Genomic DNA, 23,581 nt, shown 5'->3' with positions numbered 1-23,581 from the left:
TCGGTGTAGGTCAGGGCGGAAGTGCGCTTCTCTGAGGCCGCTGGCGCCGGAAGAGGACGGACCCAAAATGGCGGCTCCCGCGGGGGCCCGGATCGGTCGTTCATGTCAGCGAAGGGAGCGGTGTGGAGTCGCGTGCGAGGCCGCCTCCGCGCTTTCCCCGAGCGCCTGGCGGCCTGCGGGACCGAGGTGAGGACTAGGCAGTGTCTTCGGAGCAGGAAGGGCCGCGCGGGGAGAAGAGCGGAGGGCGATGGGGCTACTCCCGGGCAGGAAGGGCCGCGCGCAGCGGAGGGCGGTGGGCGAAGCCGAGACCGGGAGGGACCCTGGGAGCGGGGGGCGGTGGGACGAGTCTGGCGCCGAGGACCGCCGCGACCCGCGCCCGACTCCTCTGCAGGCCGCGGCGTATGGCAGGTGCGTGCAGGCCTCCACTGCCCCGGGCAGCCGCCTGAGGAAGGACCTCTGCGCACAGGAGTTCGAGGCCTTGCGGAGGTGCTTCACCGCCGCGGTAGGTGGGCGCCGGGAGGCCCGAGAGGTCAGGAGGGAACCCGAACCGGTGGTCTGCCTGCTGCCCACCTGCCTGCCTCCCCAGGGGTTTCCACCCGGGGTTGTAGCCCTCCCTCTCATTCCTTCAGTGCTCGAGCGCCTGCTGCTGCTTTAGACGTCGGGACACCATAACAGTCAGCCAAAAAGTCCACAAAACTCTTTTGTTTTCGTGGAGTTTACGTGTTTATTAGAAGACGATGACATTAACCTGAGAAACCATCGGAGAATTAGCAGAGATGATGAGGGCGGTGGGGGGTCACCTTACCAACACCCTGGTGTTTTGGGGTTCACACAGCTGAGCCTCCTGCCACAGCCTCGTTTCTTAAGTCCAGTTTGGTCAAGGAAGACCTTTGTGGTGGGAGTTTTCTTGCTTTGGAGCCATATCTAACCTGAAAACTACCTGTGCTGACAAAGTACCTTCTCTTTCAGGCCAAGACCGTGAAGGGAGGCTGCTAGGAGGGACCAGCCCACCCAAGCTGCACAGAGCCAGGCCCAACCTTGCCAACAGCACGTGGCAGCATTTAACACTGAGGCTGAAACCTAGGCATGGAGACTTCGGCTCTCAAATGGGCCTGCGTCTCTGCAGGGAGAGCTGCAGAAAGAGGGGGAGTGGGTTTCCCAGCAAGAATGTACAACAGGGTGTGGGACAGAATAAAACATACTTGAACTAAAAGACAACCGGTACAGATTCTGTTTGACTGTGCAGGGGGCAGGGCAGGGAACAAGGATGTACCAGGAATAAAATTAGAAGTGCCACCTTAAGGGTTACAGTAATAATTGTGAGGATGGTGCAGGACTGGGCAGTGTTTCCTTCCATCGTACGTGGGGTGGTTAATCAAAACAAACTCCACGGCACCGAACAGCAGCAAACCATGAGGGGAAAAAAAATCCATGCAGTAGAGAATCCTACAGCTGACTTTCCTGGTCCCAGGAAAAGGTGGGGTCACACTTCCAGACTAACAATGGGCTATAAGGGGGACCCCTTACCCCTCCTTTTGCTACCTCCTCTTGGTATCAGGAGCCCAAGTTCATCACTGACATCTCTCTTGCCCAGTCCAGCTCCCCATCCTCTCGTTCCATGAGCTAAAAGGGAGATCAGAAGTGCAGAACCCGCCCCGGCCGTACATTTAAATAGTCTAAAGCCCACAGGCCATCGGGGTCCCAAAAATCCTGGGCACGCTGGGAACTGCTTTGAGTGGGCATCCCCTCTCATGCAGCAGCCTACTCCAGATGCCAGAGCATGGCTCACTAGGCCCAGTGAGCAGGAGTAGCCCTGCAACCCAGCGAGCCCAGGCCTGTTTTCAGGCCCTCACCTGGCCCATTTCTAAATTCTATTCCATAATCAGTCCCCTCTCCCCAGGTGTGGAGACCCTCTCGTCCTTGATCCACCTGAGGCTTTGTTCCAGGCACCTGACGCCCTTGGATCTACCCCACCAGTACTGGCACGTTTCAGAAAGCACTGGGTGCTCCCAGGACTCTGCCTGTCTCTCTGCGGACAGGTGAGAAACAAGCCAGCATGTGCCAGGCAGGCAGCGCTGTTCCAGCCTCCTGGGAGAGGAGGGGATGGTGGTACCTCCCAACAGAAAAGGGTCCAGAAAACTAGGTTAGCAGGAAAATCAAGGCAGAAATAAAATCCCACCCCAGGTAATATCCTCCTAGACAGCTGGGGGCTGTCTAGGGGGATATTACTGGGCACTGGTTCCTCCAGGGTCACTTCTAATGAAGGGCCGGAGGCACCCTGTGCTGGTGGAACGTGTCCCTGGACTCATGAACACCCAGAACCTGTGTGATCACACGGGACACGGGTCTCTGGGTGAGGCCAACCTGGGGTCGGGGGAGCGTCTTTCAGGTTGTTGTTGTTAGGTGCCGTCGAGTCAGTTCCAACTCATAGGCGACACTATGCACAACAGAACGAAACACTGCCGGGTCCTGCGCCATCCTTTCAATCGTTGTTATGCCTAAGCCCATTGTTGTAGCCACTGTGGCAATCCACCTCGTTGAGGATCTTCCTCTTTTCCGCTGACCCTGTACTCTGCCAAGCATGATGTCCCTCTCCAGGGACTGATCCCTCCTGACAACAAGTCCAAAGTATCTAAGACGCAGTCTCGCCATCCTTGCCTCTAAGGAGCATTCTGGCTGTACTTCTTCTAAGACAGATTTGTTTGTTCTTCCAGCGGTCCATGGTATATTCTATATTCTTCGCCAACACAATTCAAAGGCATCAATTCTTCGGTTTTCCTTATTCATTGCCCAGCTTTCACATGCATATAATGCGATTGAAAATACCATGGCTTGGGTCAGGCGCACCTTAGTCTTCAAGGTGACATCTTTGCTCTTCAACACTTTAAAGAGATCCTTTGTAGCAGATTTACCCAATACGATGCGTCTTTTGATTTCTTGACTGCCGCTTCTATGGCTGTGGATTGGGGATTCAAGTAAAATGAAATACAACTTCAATCTTTTCTCCGTTTATCATGATGTTGCTCATTGGTCCAATTGTGAGGATTTTTGTTTTCTTTGTTGAGGTGCAATCCATACTGAAGGCTGTGGTCTTTGATCTTCATTAGTAAGTGCTTCAAGTCCTCTTCACTTTCAGCAAGCAAGGTTGCGTCACCTACATAACGCAGGTTGTTAATGAGTCTTCCTCCAACCCTGATGCCCCGTTCTTCATATAGTCCAGCTTCTCGTATTATTTGCTCAGCATACAGATTGAATAGGTATGGTGAAAAATTACAACCCTGACACACACCTTTCCTGAATTCAAAACATTCAGTATCCCCTTGTTCTGTCCGAAAAACTGCCTCTTGATCTATGTAAAGGTTCCTCATGAGCACAATTAAGCATTCTGGAATTCCCATTCTTCACAATGTTATCCATAATTTGTTATGATCCACACAGTTGAATGCCTTTGCATAGTCAATAAAACACGGGTAAACATCCTTCTGGTATTCTCTGCTTTCAGCCAGGATTCATCTGACATCAGCAATGATATCCCTGGTTCCACGTCCTCTTCTGAAACCGGCCTGAATTTCTGGCAGTTCCCTGTCAATATACTGCTACAGCCGTTTTTGAATGATCTTCAGCAAGATTTTGCTTAAGTGTGATATTAATGATATTGTTCTATAATTTCCACATTCGGTTGGTTCCTCTTTTTTGGGAATAAGCATAAATATGTATCTCTTCCAGTCAGTTGGCCAGGAAACTGTCTTCCATATTTCTTGGCATAGACGAATGAGCACCTCCAGTGCTGCATCTGTTTGTTGAAACATTTCAATTGATATTCCATCAATTCCTGGAGCCTTGTTTTTGGCCAATGCCTTCAGAGCAGCTTGGACTTCTTCCTTCAGTACCATTGGTTCCTGATCATATGCATCTCTTGAAATGGTTGAACATCGATTAATTCTTTTTGGTATAATGACTCTGTGTATTCCTTCCATCTTCTTTTGATGCTTCTTGCGTCGTTTAATATTTTCCCCATAGAATCCTTAATTATTGCAACTCAAGGCTTGAATTTTTTCTTCAGTTCTTTCAGCCTAAGAAATGCCAAGCGTGTTCTTCCCTTTTGGTTTTCCATCTCCAGCTTTCAGACAGAAATGACAATTATTTCAGAAGGTGCAGGTGAAGAGCTGTGTGGTGAGGTTTCTGAGGAACGTCTCAAAGGCTAGTCCTCCTCACAGCTGGGCATCCTACATGTAGTCAGCACACAGCCCCCACGCCAGCCCAGCGCATAAGGTTTGGGGTGTCTCCACCAGGATAAGGGCAGGCACCCGTGCAGACACACCACCGCCTGGGGCCTCAGTGGACCTCTGCCACCGATGCGTCTCCCAGACGGCGTGTGTGACCACCAGCTTTTCTGAACCCTTAAAAAGCACCACCCTGCACCTAGGGAGGCTGTGTTTATGATGAGGTGCTGCACCCTCCTCCCAAGACAATGGACCACCGAAGAGAAAGGAAGCACCATCTCCAGTGGGGATGCCCTGGACTTGCTGCCCCTTCCTGTAGCGTGCCTACCCAACAGTGATATTGGGCGGGGAGATTTCCTGTGTTATCACCTTTATTAATGGTGTTCTCTCACCATTGCCCATCATGCTTTATGTTGGTGGGATCCTGAGCCTTTTTTCTAGGTAATTCACCTCAATACCAGCTTTACTATTTTCAGCTATCAGTGGTTTTTCTATTAGTTAAAAATAAACTCAGAACAGTTTCATTTGGGAACGCATGGGGAAGGTGGAGAGGCAGATATGAGGTCCCCCAGCAGCTCACAGCGACCCTGGGGGGCAGCAGCAGGCAGTGTTTATTGGAGGGTGCTGACCGTACTTAGAGGACTCTAGGTAAATAAGGGACGTCTGAGGAACCAGCTTTGTGGTCAGTTGGCTCTGAGAGGTCTCATGGGGCAGGGTCAGTGAGGGCGAGAGGGGCCACACTCCTGGGTGTGTGGGACTGGTCTGTCTCTGACACACAGAGGCCACCTGGAGTGGTGGGTCCCAGCTGGGGCTCAGGGTGGGAGCGGCCCTCTTCAGGCTGAAAGGACCCAGCACTATGTGGGACGTTGGAAGAACCTTCTAGTTACAGCCTCAAAGTAGGAGGCAAAGAGAAGGGCAGGCGGGGGCCACTCTGCAAATGATACCCCAGTGAGATCTGAAGACTGGGGGGACAGGGAGGAGATACTGCGCTCCCAGGTGAAGCCAGGGGAGTGAGCTGGGCAGACTCAGGCCCCGCCCTAGGGAGGCACTTACGCCTCTTCCATGGCCCCCAGCACCTGCTTCATCTGCCGGCTCCGCACCACCTGCACCGCCCCCTGCGCCGCCTGGTGCAGCTGGGCCTCCAGGGCACCGCGCAGGCCGTTGGCCCCAAGCCCCAGCAGGGGGTGCAGGCTGAGGAGGACGCCATCTTGCCCCAGGTCGGGGGCTAGACCCCGGCGCCGCCGCCGCCGCAAGTCAGCGCCTGCCTGCACCTTCAGGTCGCGGTTGGGCTTGGCCTTGTCCAGCTTCGGGGCCTCTGGGGCGGCCACCTTAGGCCCCGGCTCGGGCTCCAGCCTCAGCTCAGGCTCTTGCACGGCGGGGTTCCCTCCAGGCGCCTCTTTCCAGGCCTCCGGGTGATGGGCCTGGCCCAACAGCTGGCCCCGACCCCCGTCAGGGGCACCCCAGTGTTCGGGCGCAGACGGGGCCCAAAGGGCCGCTCCTCCCTTGGACTGGTGGGCCAGGTCGGCCACGGGCCCTGGGTCTTGCCTCACCTGCGGGGCCTCCACCCTGGCCCCAGGCACAGCGGGCTCCTTCCCAACATCAGTGCCGATAGCTGCCGCCTCCTTTCTAGGTTTCTCCCCTTCTTGGGAACCTTCGGCAAGGACTCCTCGACCTTGCCCAGGGGGATGGGGGGACACGGCGGGGTTCTGCACAGCGGGTGGCTCCTGCTCCCGTGGGGCGCCCTGCCGGCCTTTCCCAGCCTTGGCCTGGGCTGCCCGGGGCTCCATGTCTGCGCTGTCACCAGGAAGGCCAGCTGCGCCTCTTACCACAGCCCCCTGGGGCTCTCCCGCAGCCCGTGGGCCGTGTTCTTTGGGGGGTGCCGGGCGGTCTCTGGGCGCAGGTTCCACGGCCTGAGCCAGCACGTCCTGCCCCGGCTTCCGGGCGGGGGCCTCCCTCTCCTTGTCACGGGGTGCCACTGGCCTTGGCTCATCCTTTGTGTCCACTGCAAAGGAAGGTTAGTGCAGATGAGCGTGGCGCCCGACGGGAGCTGAGGGGACCCAGCTGGGGCACACAGGAACCCAGCCCCCGCCCCGCCCACACCCCCAGCCCCAGCCATTGGCTTGTCCCCCCACCCCAGCTCCACCCCTGAAGCCGGCGCCCACCCAGCCGTGGCCGCTCCTGGTGGATTTCCTTGTGCTGCTCCTCAATGACAGCCAGTAGCTTCTCCTGCTGGTCCAGGAGCCGTTTCTGCTGCACCTGCTGCTCCTTGATCACCTGCAGCAGCACCGCATGGTCCAGCAGCTCCACCTTGCCGGCGTCTGGGGGGAGGGGGACCTGCAGTCAGGGGCGGAGCTAGGACCCCCGGGGCTCCTCCCGGACATGCCCCGCCCCGTGCCTGTCCCTGTCCCTGCAAGGCTCAGGGAAGGCCGGCGCCCCAGACACAAGGAGGTCCGGGCAGGGCACCCCTCCAACTGTGCTGTGTGCTGCCCACCACGGCTAGGAAGCACCTGCGGGCTTCCAACCGCTCCAACCTGCCCACGAAAAAGTGCCCAGAGCCAAGTGGGACGAACTGCCTAAATGGCAACCCAGTCACTGGCTGGCTTGCCTATTTTTGAGCACTCGGTTGTCCTGTGACCAGTATGTAAGGAAAACGAACAAAATTGTTTTAAAAGAGTACTAACATTCAATGTGAAAAAAGTATCCCCAAAGTGAGGATGCTAAAAGCCAAGAAGAACCGTGTCTGCCTTAAGGAGCAAACGGTGAGCCCAGCCAGTGACACAGGCAGCCTCCCACACGGAGGTGTGCTGGCGTCGTTCTGGCAGGAAAGCCAGGGAGAGCAGACTGTCGGCCCTCCCCAGAACTCCCACCCACCTCGGCCTCCCCAGCGGCCAGCTCTGGGTGCAGGGGAGCTCAGTCTTGACTGTCAGCCCTCCCATACAGCTGTGAGGACAGCACAAAGCACAGGTTTTAAATCGCCAAGCTTTGGGAGACAACAGGTTAGGGCCGTCAGGTATCAAGGTTCAAATCAGAAGAACTACTGTCTTGCCACTGGGGGAGGGTGCTCCTGCTGGGGCGTCACTGTGCCAGGCCCCTATGGCACATGGCCCGCCCTCCCCATGGTGACAGATGGCCATCACCAGAGCAGGGGCTGGCATGCTCATAGTGGCTGTCACTAGGCCTCAGTGGACCCTGGCCTGGAGCCACCCCAGGGTGGTCGGTGAGTAGCTGACGAGGGACGCCTTGTGGCCAGAGGACAGGGCACGTGGCTGAGCCTACCCTGGCCCAGCCCCTGGCAGAAGCCCCAGTGTGGGAGGCACTCGGCACCATCCTCCAAGGGTCTCAGCCACCACTTCAGTGCTCTTGACCCAGTGCTGGCAGCCACGACCAGGGAACAAGGTGCAAGGACAAGGTCCCCATGCTGCTGCCCATCCCTGTCCCACCCCCAGGATGGGGTTCCAGAACATGAGGCCCGATGGCAGGGCAGCCCTGGACCTGGCGGGGGGGAGGAAGAGGCCACATCCAACCAGAAGTGACATACGGGGCAGGAGGCAGACACAGAGGGGCCCTTGCACACACACTGCCGCACAGGCCAGCACCCTGCATCGCAGAGAATGGATGCCTGAAGCCACCAGGGCCCAGGCTCCACCCACTGCCTCAATGACAGCCACACCCTGCACAGCCCTGCTAGGAAGGGACTGTGGTCAAAAGAGGGAAGGCACATTGGGGCTGGGGGCTGAGTGCGCGGCTCCAGGGTGGCCCCGGCCCATGGGCACGTGCAGGACTCCAGCAGTGACAGGGTACCTTGGCCTCTGCTGTGCCCAGGCATTTGCACCCACCACCAACCCGCCTTTTACCCTGACGCCACCCTCCATCCATACCTGCCACTATCTTTTTAATCTCGGCTGTGCAGTCCCGTTGAAAGGCACAGAGAAGAAAGACAGATTAGGAAACAGGAAAAGGCTCTTTCTCAGACAGAAAAAAGTCAAAGAATCAAACAGGTTTGATAACAAATTACAGGAATTGGAACTGATACAGCCAGAATAAAATCAGAAACACAATGCGTGCATATGACTTTTAAAGCAACTACCAGCTCAAGAAACACCCGTGCCCCTCTGCTCTGCCTCCAGCTGTTAGGCATTTGGAGGAGACTGAAGCCCTGGGCCTGTGTGTTGGAGGCTGTGTGCTCACATCTGGTTTCTGCCAAGGTGGACCGGCTGTCCTGAGGCACGTTCCATGGCAAAGAGAAAGCCTGGGTCTTATAGACCTGGGGGGTGGGCGGTGCCAACTCCTATGCAGGTGCCCCAAAGGCAGGTGCAGAGGCCTGGCCACCGTGAACCTGCTGCCAACAGGCGTGGGCAGAGAGAACGGGGCAGCGGAGAGCCTGCCACCCAGACCCCATCCCAGAGGGGACCTGCTGCGATGTCAAAGCACACACAAAACGCCCCCACCCAGTCAAGACCAAGTAGAGCTGAGGGTCCCTGAAGGAAGAACATTCCAGAATACTAGACCCCATGAAAGCACTGCTGCAGGGGCACTCGGCCGCACACCTCAGGGCTAGGCAGGGCCTGACCTGCGTGGGGAGACAGCTTGCTGTGGGTCACCAAAAAAAAGAGAGCTGGGGAATCAGGGTTCCAGTCCCAGGAGGGCTGTCCCCTGGAGATGGGGTCTCGTCTGTCTGGGCACGGGAACACAGGACCACAGGGCTTGTGGAAGCCCACAGCCAGAGGTGACCAGGGGCAGACAGGAGGGCTGGAGAGGCAGGACGACCTGTCTTCATCGAGGGAAACGCGTTCATTCGGGGACAGGTGACCACACAGTGCTCTCCTTATGGGCCGGGGGCACAGGTGGAGGGTGAGGAGGTGAGTGCCACCATGGGGGTGGCAAGATCAGAGCTGGGTCACCAGATGAGGCGTGTCCCTAAAATAAGCCCCACATTGGGTTTTGGGGAACGGAAGCCTCGCCCCCGACACCTGCTGCTTTAAATACCAGGAACATCAGGAATGCTAACCCATCTGCTTTTGGACAAAGCAAAGACGGTAATCACCAGCCCTGTGAAAGCGCAGTAAGCTTTTTTAAAAGGAAGCATGGGAGGCAGAGAATGTTCTGAGGGAGGTGTGGGACAGCAAGGCGCTGGTGGGAGAGAAGGGGCACCTGAGAGCACCTTCTCCGGAGAAAGACCCCACAGAGCAACAGCAGCCGGTGGGGGCCACTGACACCCTCTCCAGGTGTGACCTAGGGGTGACTGGCTCAGACCCTCCCCAGGGGTGACGGGGGGGCGGGCCCAGGGGCGCGAGGAGCCGGCCAGCCTCACCCTCCAGCTTGCTGCCGGCGTTGTCCTGAAGCAGGCCCTCGGCGTGCCTCTGCTCCCGAGGCTCGGCTGGCAGCCCTGCCAGGCGCTCAGGTCTCTCTGCTGGGAGGGCCACCTTCCCACCTGCAGACACAAGACCAGGACATGGATGATTCAGGACTAGTCAGAAGAAGGGTCTCAGAGGACAGGGGGCACAGGGGCAGGGGAGGCGGCAGGTGTTCCAGAAGTCCCCTCACACCCTCCCTCTCCGTCAGTGCGGTTTTCGTTCAACCTGAAGATTATCGGAGAAACAATCAAACAGTTAACCATTGCACAGACTGGTGGCGGCGCACTAGCGCTAAGTGCCTCTGCCACTCAGAAAGCAGACGCCATCCTAACCAGCTTCCGATGGCACTCAGCGGTGTCACTGCCATGCTCCCCGCCATCCCCGTGCACCCAGGCACCGGGAACAGCCCAGTACCTGACACTTAGTGGCTGAGCAAACAACCACCTGACAGATACACAGCAGCTGTCAAGGCTCCAGACTCCTGACCCCAACAGCTGTTGCCGCCACATTCCACACAGGCTGGCGAAGGAGCGCAAAGCCAGAACTGAGCCAGGAGCATCTACTCTGTCCCTTGGCCTCTCCCCTGTCCCCCCGCCTCTCACCTGTCCCCCGGCCTCTCCTCTGCCCCCCAGCCTCTCCCCATCCTCCCAGCCTCTCTCCTGTCCCCCTGGCCTCTCCCCTGTCCTCCAGTCTCACCCCTGCCCCCCAGCCTCTCCTCTGTCCTCTAGCCTCTCCCCTGTGCCCCGGCCTTTCCCCTGTCCCCTCGGCCTCTCCTCTGTCCCCCGGCCTCTCCTCTGTCCCCTCGGCCTCTCCTCTGTCCTCCCGGCCCCTCCTCTGTCCTCCCGGCCCCTCCTCTGTCCTCCCGGCCCCTCCTCTGTCCTCCCGGCCCCTCCTCTGTCCTCCCGGCCTCTCCCCAGCCCTCCCCAAGGAAGCCCCTCAGCTGACACCCACCAGGGCCACTCTGCCCTGCAGCAGGCTTCCCCAGCTCTTCTGCAGCGGGGCCCGGCGGCACGACGCGCTCTGCATTCTCCCTTCCTCTTGCGGCCAGGACCTCCTGCTCCTCCACGAGCCCTGCCTGGGGCCCTGGTTGGCCCTCCCTGTCGCTTAGCCCCAGGTCCTCATGGGCAGGCTGAATAGCTGGCTGGCTGTTGGCCTCTGGAGCCTTCTGGAGCTCCTCAGGAGGGCCAGCCACTTCCTGCAGGGCCTCTCCCCGCTCAGGTGCCCGCCTCTCCCTCTCTAAGTCCAGCAGGGGATGTGCGCCCGGCTCCATGCCTCCCAGGGCTTCCGCGCCTGCGTGTTTGGACACGCGTTCGCGCTCCTCTGGTCCTTCCAGGTCTTGGCCTTCGTCGACCACCACCTTGTCATGTGGGACAGGGGGCTCGTGACGGTGGGCCTCCCCCAGGGGCACAGCAATCCCTGAAAGAACAGAGCACTTTTAATAACCACAACCTTCACACGTAAAGCTCAGCGACGTTATTAGATTCATCACGTTGTTCGACTGTCGCCGTGAACTGTTGCTGAATTTTCCATCGCCCTTAACGGAAGCTTCACGTCCCCTCAGTGTTGTGTCTTCCCCTGAGAAGACAACGAGCAGCCCTGGGGATCTGGCTTGGGGGGAGGCCTCCTCCTGCATATCTGTATCCAGTTGAGGACACTCATTATTTCTAGAAGATTACAAGAACAGCAGCAGCAAGCAAGCAGAACAGGAACCTGAGGGAATGGGGAAGAAGATAGAAAGGACTAAGACCCAAGACTGAGCTGAGGGGAGAAAGAGGCACACCTGAGAACCCTGTCAGGGCGTCGATGCCTGCTCCCTGAGCCCCCACCCACCTTGGCCAGGGCGGTCAAGCTGTGCCTCCTCCAGCTTCTCCTTGGTGTCTCCTCGCGGGGGCATCTCCACGGGGCCCTTGATCTGGGCCTGCTCTGCCTCGTCCTTTATGCCAGGCAGTTTCAGTTCGTTGCGGGAGTCCTTGGCCACCTCCGCGACCAGGTCCTGGGCTGGAAGCACACACAGTGGGTTGAATGGCCAGTTCTCCTGGTTTCAACCACATCTCGCCAGCCAGGTGGCAGAGCCACAGCAGTTATATTTTTCCTGCTCGATCATTAGCCGCTAAGTAGCTCAGAAAACTGTCATTTTTCAAGTGTTTTCATAATAAAAATACGTCAAAACACAATTTACACCTAACCCAGCACAGGAAGTGTTCAGCCCTGTGTCATTCCAAGCCATTCCACCAGGTGGCAGCAGGAACCCACTGTTCTGAGCCTGTACTGGAGCAAGAGGTTCTCATGAGATGGGACAGTCATGTGGGACCCCGTCCATGATCATACCTTCAGTGCAGAGCGACCAGCCTGCCAAAACCTCCCCCTGCTACAAGGCCGTGTGCATGTGTGCGCGTGTGTCTGTGCGTGTGTGTGTGTGTGTGTGTGTGCACGCATATGCGTGTGTGAAAGAGAACGGAGCATGCTAAAGAAGATGCCAGTTGGGATGCTAAACTGCCAACTTCTTACTGCGGGTGGTGAAAACTGACATCAAAGGGAGACAAGAAAAAAACAGCAAAGCTGGCCACTCTGGGCCCTTCCCTCCCACGAGGGCCATGTGTCCCACGCCGGTGTCCCAAACAGAACGGGCTGGGGGCTGGCGGGCACGTGGTACCCACGGGCCTCGGAAATGTGGTAACGGCCACAGAACCGGGTCACTGTGAAGGCTGCTGGGGAGCCACCTCCACTGTGAAAGAAAACCACTTTCTACACACGAAGTAAACAGCAGAAGCTAAAGTGCTACCAGGAGAAAAACAGACTTTACAAGGCAGAGCACCTCTGGGCTCCACTCCAGAGACAATGGCGCTAGGATGGGGGTGTAGGGTGTTGGAGGGGGGGGACTGCAGGCCAGGGGCAGAGCTCGCATCCAGAGCAAGTCCATGCCTGACAGGGGCCTGTGGAATGTTCTGGAGTGAGGACTCAGCCAGCCCTGCTAGAGACAGAGTGGGTGGCTTCCAACTCCAGAAGGAAGACCAGCTGAGCCTCGGCCTGCCTGTCGCCCTGACCTGCTGGCCAAGTCTCTGGTCACAGAGAAAACACATGTAAGCAGCTATGACCTGGGGAGCTCCATGCACTGTGCCAGCAGTGGAGGGCGGGTGCCTGGCTGGCAAATGGCCCGCTGACACAGAGCAGGCTTTGGACTCTGGCCGCTCACACCTTAACCACAGCTGAGCCCAGTGACCGACTTGAATGACCCTGGAGCTGCCCACCCCAGTAGGTGACAGTGTCCATCTCCTTCACATGATCAACCCCTGGGCAATAACGGGAGCAGCCATAGGTCAGGAGGGGCCTGTTCGGTAGGTTGCAAAACTATGGAAGGGGGGCCAGGGAGGGGAAGAAAAAACACAAGAAGACAAGAAAAGGAAATCGTCACTCCATAAGGCGTCCCCGTTGCCTCTGAGCAGTCATTTTCTCAGCAGGAAACAAAATTAAATTCGTCACCAGGGTGTGGATTAGCGGTCTGTTATGCTGCTCAGGCATCTGCGAGGTGAGGAGGGCCAAGCGGAGGTGTGGTCACCACACAGTGCTGAGGCACCGTCTGGGACACCGTGGCTGTTACTGCTGGGTGAGCACGGGCGTCTTGGCTCACAGCAGCATCAGCGGCCCCGGAGTCCAGCCCCCGAATGCCCCTCATCTACTAAGCAACCCCCTTTCCCTCGTGAGCAGTGAGCCTGCAACACCTCCTGGGCTTGGTAAAACCAACAAAAACCTCACAATTAAAAAAAAAAAAAAAAACAATTAGTATCTGAAAAATGCCGTATGCCGCGGTGGCACAGCAGAGGGCGCCACATGTTACAGAGGCTCCAGGCGCTCTTTACCCTGTCAGGGACTTTTCTAGAAGACCTGGCCCACATGCAGACTCAGGAAAGCAGGAATCCCTTCAGCAGGAAGCCCGTGGTGCACAGCCCAGGTGGACCTGGTGCTCAGACCTGTGGTCACCACAGCCATGTACCCACTTGCTCTGCTGCTCCACACTCTGCCCCACGCCACTGAAGCCCCCGTCCACTGTCCCAGCTGGGCAGCCTACAGGAAACCTTCCCCCAGACCCCCATCCTGACCTATGCTGGGGTCTGCAGCCTCAGAGAGCCTCCCCCCGACCCAGCATCAACCACCCCACAGACAAGTGCAGCCACAGCTGCTCGGAAACTCGCCCACGCATCCCGCAGGACGCAGCTGCCTGGGGCAAGGGGTCCTACCACCGGCACTTTGAGGATGGCCTGCAGCAGGCGGTATACTGGCCATAACCCTACCAGGGGCACGAGACACAAGCAACACCTCACAACCCTACCAGCGGCGTGAGACACGAGCGATGCCTCACAACCCTACCAGCATCATGGGAAACGACCAACACCTCACGGAGGGCAGTAAACAGGCAGAGCATAATCACTCCCTCTGTCAAGGCAGAAATGGGCTTGACACTTACATCCTCAAAACCAAACCAAACCCGCACATGTTTACGTACCTGCTGGCACCCTGAACAGTGGGCGCCAGAACAGAAACTGTGCAGGTAGAGGCAGGAGGGGTGATAGTCCCATCTCAGCCCTGCTGCTCAGAGCACCATACACTCACGGCTGCAGGTGGACCCGAGGCTTGTCCCCACCCAGAACGCAGCCTCAGCCCCTTCCTCTGCTGTCCCCACCCAGAAGGCAGCCTCAGCCCCTTCCCCTGCTGTCCCCACCCAAAAGGCAGCCTGACAGAGAACTTCTGGCAGGCACTCAAACCGCATGTGGAAAGCGCCCCTACACCCCATGTGCCTCATGCCCCAGGGACAAGCTGTTGAACACATGGCTGCGGATCACGGGGGCAGGGGTGAGGGCCCAGTGCACGTACCTGACAGCCGGGCCGCCTCTGCCTTCTTGATGCTCTCAGCTTCCCCAAGCCGGCCGCCAGCCTCCTCTGCCAAGTCCACAGGAGCCTCTTCACGCACAGACAGGGTGGTGTATGTGCTGATGACCAGGACGCCCAGGCCGACCCAGAGCACCACCTGGGCCAGAAAACAACCAGGAGCGGGGGTCAGGGAGCCATAAGCCAGGGCTGGACTCCGAGGGTGAGGGGTGGGGTGGGGAGGGGGGCTGGACTCCCAGGGTGGGGGGCAGAGTGGGGAGGGGGGCTGGACTCCCAGGGTGGGGGGGTGGGGTGGGGGGGCTGGACTCCCAGGGTAGGGGGCAGGAATGGGAGCAGACAGCGGCCTCTGCTTTTCCCTTCTGTGAAGGAGAAGGGGCGCAGGCTGCAGCCTGGGGGACCGGGGAACAGCAGCAGGGTCCAGCCCAGCAGGGCCAGCAGCACCATCCCACAGGGCTGCATGCACCAGTGGTCACCACCAAGCCTGCTGGCACCACAGAAACATTGGGAGAAGAGCAGGGGGAGGGGCAGGGTCTCCAGGAGACTCGGGTCAAAGGAGTCTAAAGACAGAAGGTGCATGTAAAGACTAGAGAGGCCCGGCTGCAGTCATGTCTCCTGTGATGCCCGGGGGCCATCCCCGCTGCTGCTGAGGCTAGGACACCAGGGAGAGAGGAGCAACAATCTGGGGGCATCGGCAGACGGGGGGACCTACCCACGGTGGCCCCTTAGAGGAGGCAGCCCCATTGGACTGGCACTTTCCAAGCCAGGGCGAGTGACCGGCCCCCCAGCATCATCCAGATCAAATGCCATGGGCTGGCCATCTTCAGGCCAGCGAGGCGAGAACCTGTATCCCCCTGCCAGGGACCTGGACTTGAGGCCCCTCACTAATCCCACCAGCTCCAGTCCCCCCTGAGGGATCTCGTCGGGGCCACACATGCTGCCCTCAGGCATTTAATGCAGCAGAACCCACATGACACAACTCCACCTCGGCCACAGCTCTTGCTATTTTAAAGCCTGCACACACGGAACAGCCTCCTCCCGGGTGGCGTGTGTGGCCACCACAGCAGTGGGCACGACTGTCCCTGCCCTGCTCACCCAGGCCACGCGGCCCCCAGAAGCAGCAGCGTGGAGCTCTGCAGAAGGGGAACAGGTGAGCCATGTCCCCAGAGTCGGGGCCTCCCACCCCACCCTGACCTCCATGAGGCCTGAAGCCAGCACTCAGTGCCCTGTCTCAGGGTCATGCTGAGTCTCAGAACGCCGGAGCGGGAACGGTGGCATGCTGGGCCATCACACCCAGAAGATCAGCTCCCACAGGAAGAAGGTGCCCACACTCCTGAAGCTGGGCGTCGATCGGCTCAGAAAAAGCCCCCAGGAAAACGTCGCCTGGCCTCTTCCCCTCTCTGCCATCCCAGGAGCACTGAGCTGGTTTCCACTTGGGGAAGCCACGTGCTGATACCACCCCACAGCCCCAGGAGCTCCTGGCTTCAGGGAGCCCGCCCGTCCCTGGCCTTCTGGCAACAACCCTCACCCCAGAGTCCAAGAACATGCAACACACTCAGGAAGAAGGATGCAAGGCACACCATCTGAGGGGCTGAAAGGAAGAGGCTCAGACACAGGGTCTGGCCCAGAAAACAGATCCTGACTCCCCCACAGCCCCGTCCACCCAGACACCTGCACCTCAGGGCGAACCCTCCACCATGCTCCCCACAGGCAGCTAGTGTGGCAAAACACAGCTGACAGCAGGCAGCAGGAGACACCCCATATGAAAGCAGGAAAGAAGCCACCAAGCACCGGGCACTGAAGGGGCCCTCTCGATACCCCCACCTCCACCACTTAGCTGGAAGCACCCCCCTTTGCCGAGACCCGCTTGGCTTTCCAGCCCATGCTGGTGGGCGGCCCCTAGGCTCCGCAGCGCGCGCTCACCGGCTGACCGTTGCCCAGCCGAGCCTCTGAGAGTCAATCACACATTGCACCTCCACGCCCTCTCCCTCCCCTTTGAAGAACCACCACAGATCCACCAGGACCCCAGGCAGGGAGACCAGAGCAGCCCAGGCAGCAGGGGCCCTGAAATGATGCCGCACAGGGACGCAGGGACAATGTCTCCTGGCCTAGGCCTGGGGCAGTGCAGGAGCCAGGTCCACAGGGAGGCTGGTTAGCACCTACCAGAAGCACATGCTGTGAGGTGTGAGCTGGCTCCTCACTTTGGCACCAGCTAAACAGCAGCATCAATGCCCAGGTGGACCAGTCACCTGCAAACAGCTGCCCAAGTGTCTGCGGCAGCTGTGAGAACTATATCGCTGACCTGACACACACCCGCACGTTCCAAAGGCTTCTGGGGCAGTAGTGGCTCAGTGATAGAATTCTTGCCTTCTGTGAGGGAGACCTGGGTTCGATTCCCGGCCAATGCACCTCATGACCAGCCACCACACGTCTGTCTGTGGAGGCTTGTGTGTTGCTAGGATGCTGAACAGGTTTCGGCAGAGCTTCCAGACTAAGACAGACTAGGAAGGACAGCCTGGTGATCTACTACCTAAAATCGGCCAGTGAAAACTCTATGGAACACAATGGTCCAATCTGAAACTGATCATGAGTCGGAATTGTTTGAACAGCAACTAACGACAACAAACAAAATGCAGCAGTGCGCTGGGAGAACGGCTCACACAGCCGACACATCTGTCCCCGACCTGCGTGGGGACTAGTGACACTAAGTCACGGAAAGAAACTCCGCCGTCCCCTCCACCACAGTAAGAAAGCACGTGATGAGATGCAACACGCCCGCTTGGTTTTAAAACACGTGGTGGATGGGGCACAGATGTACTTTCGTGAGACCGTGTGTGTTTACGTCTGTGTACACACAGAGGTGTGTGAACACACATGCTCATCTCTACATACCGAGCCAAAAGCCCCATGAGACTGAGTGGCTGAGCACAAGCAGCAGCCCCCACGGTGTCAGGACGTGTTGGCACCCTCACCACCAGCTCCATGCAGGAGACGCAAGACGCACTGCAGACGGGAGATACAGAAAGGAGGCGGTGACATCAGCATCGGTCCCAAGTGGGCAAACCCAGGAGAAATGGTAAGTTTGGTAAGGTGAATGGGTAAAAATTAATACATAAAAATCTATACCCTCGTTCCTCAAAAAGTCAAACACGGACTCACCATAAACCAGCACCCGGTGGCTGTGGAGTCAATTCTGACTCGTGGTGCTTGCTCCACGTGTGTCAGAGTAGAACTGTGGCGACAGGGTTTTCAAATGGCTGGTTTTTCAGAGGTAGATGGCCAGGCCTTTCTTCCAAGGGGCCTCTGGGTGAACTCGAACCACCAGCTTTTTGTTGGTAATTGAGTGCTTAGCCAGGAGCACCACCCAGGGACTTCAGACTGACCGGTGGTTTTTCTAACTGGCTGTTGCTTGTACATAGGTTTTCCCACATTAATCTTACCACAGTCAGACATACATAGCATAAAATTCATCGTAACCATTTTCAAGTGTGCGACACGCTGGCACTAAGCACACTCACAATGCTGTGTAGTCTTCACCACTACCTATTTCCAAAACTTCAACACCCTAAACAGAAGCCCCGTTCCCTTAGCAGTCAGTCCGCCCCTCAAACCAAAAAGACCAAACCCGCTGCCGCCAAGTCTTGTCCCTCTGCATTTGAGGCTATAAGTTTCTTCTTTAATTTTGATAAAATATATAACAAAGCGCTTGCCACTTTAATCACTTTTAAGCATTCGTTCAGTGACATTAATTACGTTCGCCATGTTGTACGGCCATTACCACTGTCGTTTTTCAACTGTCTCTCATCCCCTTGAACGGACACCCGGTTCCCTTAGTAACTCTTCATTTCCTTCTGCCCTGCAAGCACTAATAAACCCTGGTCTCTGTGCATTTGCTTATTCTAGCATTCCATGTAAGTAAGCTCATACAACACGTGGCCTTTCATGTCTCATCTCTTCACTCAGCATGTTGTTGAGGTTCGTCCACGTTGCAGCAGGTGTCAGGACTTCATTTCTTTTCACGGCTGAATACTATTCCATTGCATGATACACCATACTTGGATTATCCATCCATCTGTTGATGGCTACTGTGAAAAGGGCTGCTATGAACATGGGTGTACACGTTATCTGTTTGAGTTCCTGCCTTCAAGTTTTTTGGGTATATACCTAGGAGTGGGATTGCTGGGTCACATGGTAGACTTACCATATGGGAAAAAAAAGAATATTTAAAACACCTTATTTACCCAAGAGGTGACCAACCAAAATCAAACCAAACCCAGTGCCACTGAGTCGATTCCGACTCATAGCAACCCTACAGGACAGAGGAGAACTGCCCCATAGTTTCCAAGGAGCGCCTGGCGGATTCGAACTGCCGGCCCTTTGGTTAGCAGCCATAGCACTTAACCACTATGCTACCAGGGTTTCCAAAGGGTGACTAGAAAGAAACAAAGAAAAAAGGACAGTGAGACAAGTGAAAATCAAAGAGTAGGATAGATGCGCTAATCCCAAACAAACCGATGATTACATTAACTGTGAATAGTGTTAAATGCTCCTATTAACAGACTGCATAAAAACAAAACAAAACCCAACTATATACTACTTACAAGAGGTACGCCTTAAATGTAAGAACACAAGAAGAACAAAAGAAAAAGGATGAAAAAAGCTGAACTGTCAAAATACTAACCCAAAAGAAAGCTGGAATAGCTAGCTATACGATGTCAGACGAGGCAGACTTTAAGGTAAGAAGCATTTCCGGCGATCACAAGGGTCACTTTGTAAGATAAAAGGTCAATTCAAGAGGAAAATATAACAATCTTAAATCTATATGCTACTAATAACAGCATCAAAATAAAAAGCAAAAACTGATACAACTAAAAGAAGAAAGAAACAAATCCACAGTTCCAGCAGGAGTTATCATGCCTTTCTCATTACTGCTAAACAAGCAGATATACAGGAAAATCACTAAGAACATACACAATCTGAAAAATCAGTTAGCAAACTCGACCTGTCAACATAGACAGGAAATTGCAGGCAACAACTGCAGACTACCTGGCCCTTGAACACTCATCAGAACAAACCACATGCTGAGCCACAGAACAAAGGACTGAAATTCTTCAGTGTGTCTGTTCTCCAATCACAGCGGAATTAAGCTTGAAATCAAGAGAAGAGATCACAAGGAAATCCCCAAACGTTTGGAAACACACTCCTAAAGAACCCACGGGTCAAAGGTGAAATCGCAGTGGGAATTAGGAAACACTGTGAAGTGAATGGTACTGTCAATTCCTCAACCTATAGTTTGATGCGATCCCAATCAAAATTCCAACAGGCTATTTGGGAGGAAGCCGACACATCAATTCTAAAATTTAGTTGGAAATGCAAAGGACCAACGAGAAGAAAGGCCATCTTGAAGGAGAATAAGGCTGGAGGACTTCTACTACCTGCATCAAGACTTACTATAAAGCAATTAAAAGAGAGCAGTCCTGGTACAAGGAAGACAAAAGAGACCACTGGGACTGTGGTGTCCCCAACATGCACACACGTACACAGCTGGATGCTTTACAGCAGTGGAAATCCTGGTGGCGTAGTGGTTAAGAGCTACGGCTGCTAACCAAAAGGTCAGCAGTTCAAATCCACCAGGTGCTCCTTGGAAACTCTATGGGGGCAGTTCTACTCTGTTCTATAGAGTCACTGAGTCGGAATCGGTTTGACAGCAATGGGTTTTTATGACCTTGAGGTAGGCAGAAATTTCTTAAGTAGGACATAGCAAAAGGACAGAGAAACTGGACTACGCTAGAATTAAGAACGTCTGCTCATCTCATGCCACCAAGAAAGTGAGGAGGCAGCACAGAGAGGGACACCATCTACAGTACACATCTCTGAGAAAGGATTCATACCTAGACTCTATTAACTCCCACAAAACAACCAGAAAAAGATAACCCAATAGGAAGATGGGCAAGGACTTGAAAAGATTCACAAAAGGACACACCCACATAGCCAATAAGCATATGAAAAGGTGCTGAGCACCATTAGTCATCTGGAAACTGCAAATTAAAAGCAAAAAGAGGCACCAGGTACTGGTCACACCCACCACAAGTGCCGAAACTGACAAGGAGAGGCCAAAGCAAGTTGGGGGCTCAGAGACCACTGAGGGACCACTGTGGAAAAACGCTCAGGAAAATCTACTAAAATGGAATATCCACAACCCCAGGACTCAACACCACCACCCCCTCCCAGCCCACTATACAGCCAACAAAACTGCACCCCCGGTGCGCCAAAGGAAACGTGCCGGGCAGCAACGTCTGTGACCCCCAAACTGGACGTCCTCTGGTCTGCCACCAAAGAATGGACTGAGGTAAGTTCACAAAACGGAATACCCTGCAGCGCTGAGGACAAACGAGGCACCATGACTTGCACTGTGTGGCTGCACGCGGATGTGGTGCTGGGAAAAGAAGCCACACACAAATGGATACATACTGTAGTATTCCACATATGTAAATATGAAGGACAGGCAAAATTATTCTAAAATATCAGACGGCAGAAGAGTGGTAACTTCTGGGGGATGGAATGACGTGGGAGCACTTGGAGAGGCTTCAGGGTGCTGGTGAGCGTCTTCTGTCTTGCCCTGGCTGGTGGTCTCAGGGGTGGGTTCACTTTGGGAAAATGTACCAAGCTGTACACACGTGAGAATCATGTGCTTTACTGGTATGTGTCCTATACTTTTAATTACGAAAACATACCAATGAGGAAAAAAGCCCAATAACCCCATGCAAAAGGGACCAAAAACACGGGCAGGCCACAGAAAAAGAAATGCAAATAGCTTTTGAACACATGGAAAAATGCTGTGCTTTACCCAAGGAAGCCAAGACTTCACCCTCAGACCGATGACTTCAGACTGAAGACTTCGCCCTTGGACCGAGGAAGTTGGGAAGCCCCAGAGCAAGAAGAGGGCCCTCATGCTTTGCGGGTGGACACCGTGATGGAACTTGGCAAATGCCATAAAAGTTACAAAGGCTCTCACGCTCTTTGACACAGGCATTCCAGCTCTAGAACCTTCTACTGAGCTATTTTTCAGCCTACAGAAATGCTCACGTGTCTGTAAGAGCCAGAGACAGGAACGTGACTTGCCCGGGGACTCAGAGAATGGCATGTCCTCCAGTGAGTACCACGACACAGCTGAGTGCAAGGTGGCTGCTCTGTGCGCAGATGTGGCACCACCTCCAAGGGCTTTGAGCAGGAGGGGCAGGGAGCTGTGCTACCATTTAATTAGATACAAAAGAGGGCAGGTGTGTGTGCACACACACCACTGTGCACAGGCGGTGGCACACTCATGCGCACTCACACACACAAAGGCTGCCACACACGTGTGCGCACCCTGGCACACACACATGCACGCACACAACTGCACACTCACATGTACACCCTGGCACACTCACATATACATACAACCAGCACACATGCACACACTGCCACACATGTGCATACCCTGGGACACTCACATGCATGCACACACCTGCACACTCACATGCACACACATGCTGACACGTGCACACACCGGCACACTCACATGCACACATACCGCCACACATGTGCACACCCTGGCACTCACATACACGTACACACCAGCACACACACATGCACACGCTGCCACACTCGTTTGCACACCTCAGCACACTCGCACGCACACATACACACCAGTCTGGCTGTGGGGACACACCAGCAATGACAGCAGTGGTGGTCTCAGGAGGGGGCTGGGAAGCGGGGAGGGGCGGTGGGATTAGCGTTAGTTTGTAGCGTGTACATGGGTAACCCAGGTGTATAAATACACTTTGGGAAAAGCTTCTAAGTACTCGGCACTCAAATGTGTGGGTGCAACACTGCCTGCCAGCTTTCTCTGGGAAACGCCCAACGAAGGCAAGCATGTTAACTGCTCTGTGCGGCCCTACAGTGCGAAGACTTAACCGTTTAACTTGCTTCAATCCAGTATTTCCCAGACCCATTGCACCAAAGGAGGCTTATCCTGCCTCCTCTGCCAACCCAGCAAATCCCTGCTGGCCCAGGCTGCCGCAGGCCCCGCACACCCCCCTGGACTGGCCTGCACTCACCTGGGCTGAGAAGGCGTTCTTGTGGACCTTCCTGTAGATGAGGGCGGGGCACACGAAGCAGATAAGGCTCCCCATCATGGCTCCCGTGAGGCCGAGCACCGTCTCCACTGGGGAAGAGGCGGAGGGGGGAGGCATGAGCGGGCGACCCACGCGGGGCTACAGCGAGCCCTGCTGCAGCCTTCTCTAGCATGCATCCCGCTCACCTCCGTGCCCAGAGAGACACGTCCTATCCTGACCACCACTGCTCGGGGGGCAAGGTGGCATCAGAACCTGCACCATGTGATGGACTTAGTGGCCTCCCTGGGAGCCCAGAGCTACCACTTCCATGAGTTCCCTCCTCATCAGGGAATGGGGATCACAGCCTCTCCCATGGGAAACCAAACAACTAAACCCCAACTCATGGCAATACCATGTGTTACAGAGTAGAACTGCTCCATAGGGTTTTCTTGACTGTAATCTTTACAGAAGCAGATTGCCAGGCTTTTCTTCTGTGGGACCACTGGGTGGACTTTAATTGCCAATTTTTATGTTAGTGGTTGAGCACAAACTGTTTGCACCACCCAGGGACCTATTTAGAGAGGCCGAAATTACAGCGCCCTAGTGGCGCAGTGGTTAAGAGCTCAGGCTGCTAAAGTGGCAGTTGGAATCCACCAACTGCTCCTTGGAAACCCTGCAGGGCAGTTCCGCTCTGTCCTGTAGGGTCGTGATAAGTCGGACTTACACAACAGTGAACAACAACTAACTAGGGAGAGGGATACTTCTCTCCACACGGCATCCAGCACTGAGCAGGCTGGCTGAGCAGACGACACTCAACCCTGTAGGGAGACTGTCTGGTGTCAGTGAGGGGGGGCCCTGATGTGCTGTAATAAGCTGGACCCGGGCTCTTCTACCCAGATCACATGCTGGCTCCAACTGAATGGGGCACAGACTGCCCACTCTCCCTGCTCTCTGGTGAACAATCTAGCAGGCACGGAAAAGTCAGGGCCTGGAGTATAGTGGCCGAGCATCCCACGGCCACAAGCCA

General features: G+C 55.8%; 2 protein-coding genes across 4 annotated transcripts in view; one reads left to right on the top strand and one right to left on the bottom strand.

The window, feature by feature from the left end:
- Positions 1-48: 48 nt before the first annotated feature.
- NDUFAF8 (NADH:ubiquinone oxidoreductase complex assembly factor 8) lies at positions 49-1,218 on the top strand. Its single transcript, XM_023556807.2, has 3 exons — positions 49-186; positions 392-502; positions 970-1,218. Exons 1-3 carry the CDS (start codon positions 103-105, stop codon positions 994-996), a joined length of 222 nt encoding a protein of 73 aa, XP_023412575.1. The 5' UTR covers positions 49-102; the 3' UTR covers positions 997-1,218.
- Positions 700-23,581, bottom strand: part of SLC38A10 (solute carrier family 38 member 10) — a 43,802-nt gene continuing 20,920 nt past the window's right edge. For all 3 annotated transcript variants that reach the window (XM_064270567.1, XM_010596896.3, XM_064270568.1), the window contains 7 exons: positions 22,558-22,664; positions 14,447-14,600; positions 11,408-11,575; positions 10,529-10,993; positions 9,535-9,654; positions 6,386-6,541; positions 700-6,225 (listed from right to left, as the gene is read on the bottom strand). In XM_064270567.1, coding sequence (XP_064126637.1) covers positions 5,273-6,225; positions 6,386-6,541; positions 9,535-9,654; positions 10,529-10,993; positions 11,408-11,575; positions 14,447-14,600; positions 22,558-22,664 — 2,123 coding nt within the window. In that variant the 3' untranslated portion in view covers positions 700-5,272. The remainder of the gene's footprint in view (positions 6,226-6,385; positions 6,542-9,534; positions 9,655-10,528; positions 10,994-11,407; positions 11,576-14,446; positions 14,601-22,557; positions 22,665-23,581) is intronic.

The sequence above is a fragment of the Loxodonta africana genome, chromosome 18 (genome assembly GCF_030014295.1).
Source record: "Loxodonta africana isolate mLoxAfr1 chromosome 18, mLoxAfr1.hap2, whole genome shotgun sequence".
Lineage (NCBI taxonomy): Eukaryota > Metazoa > Chordata > Mammalia > Proboscidea > Elephantidae > Loxodonta > Loxodonta africana.
Note: the sequence above shows the minus strand (reverse complement) of the source record. Positions and strands in the feature narration are given on the sequence as shown.

Coding starts and splice junctions, on each gene's coding strand:
- NDUFAF8 (XM_023556807.2), top strand. CDS start 103: ATGTCAGCGAAGGGAGCGGTGTGGAGTCGCGTGCGAGGCCGCCTCCGC. Junction 187..391: donor TGGCGGCCTGCGGGACCGAG/GTGAGGACTAGG, acceptor ACTCCTCTGCAG/GCCGCGGCGTATGGCAGGTG. Junction 503..969: donor GGAGGTGCTTCACCGCCGCG/GTAGGTGGGCGC, acceptor CTTCTCTTTCAG/GCCAAGACCGTGAAGGGAGG.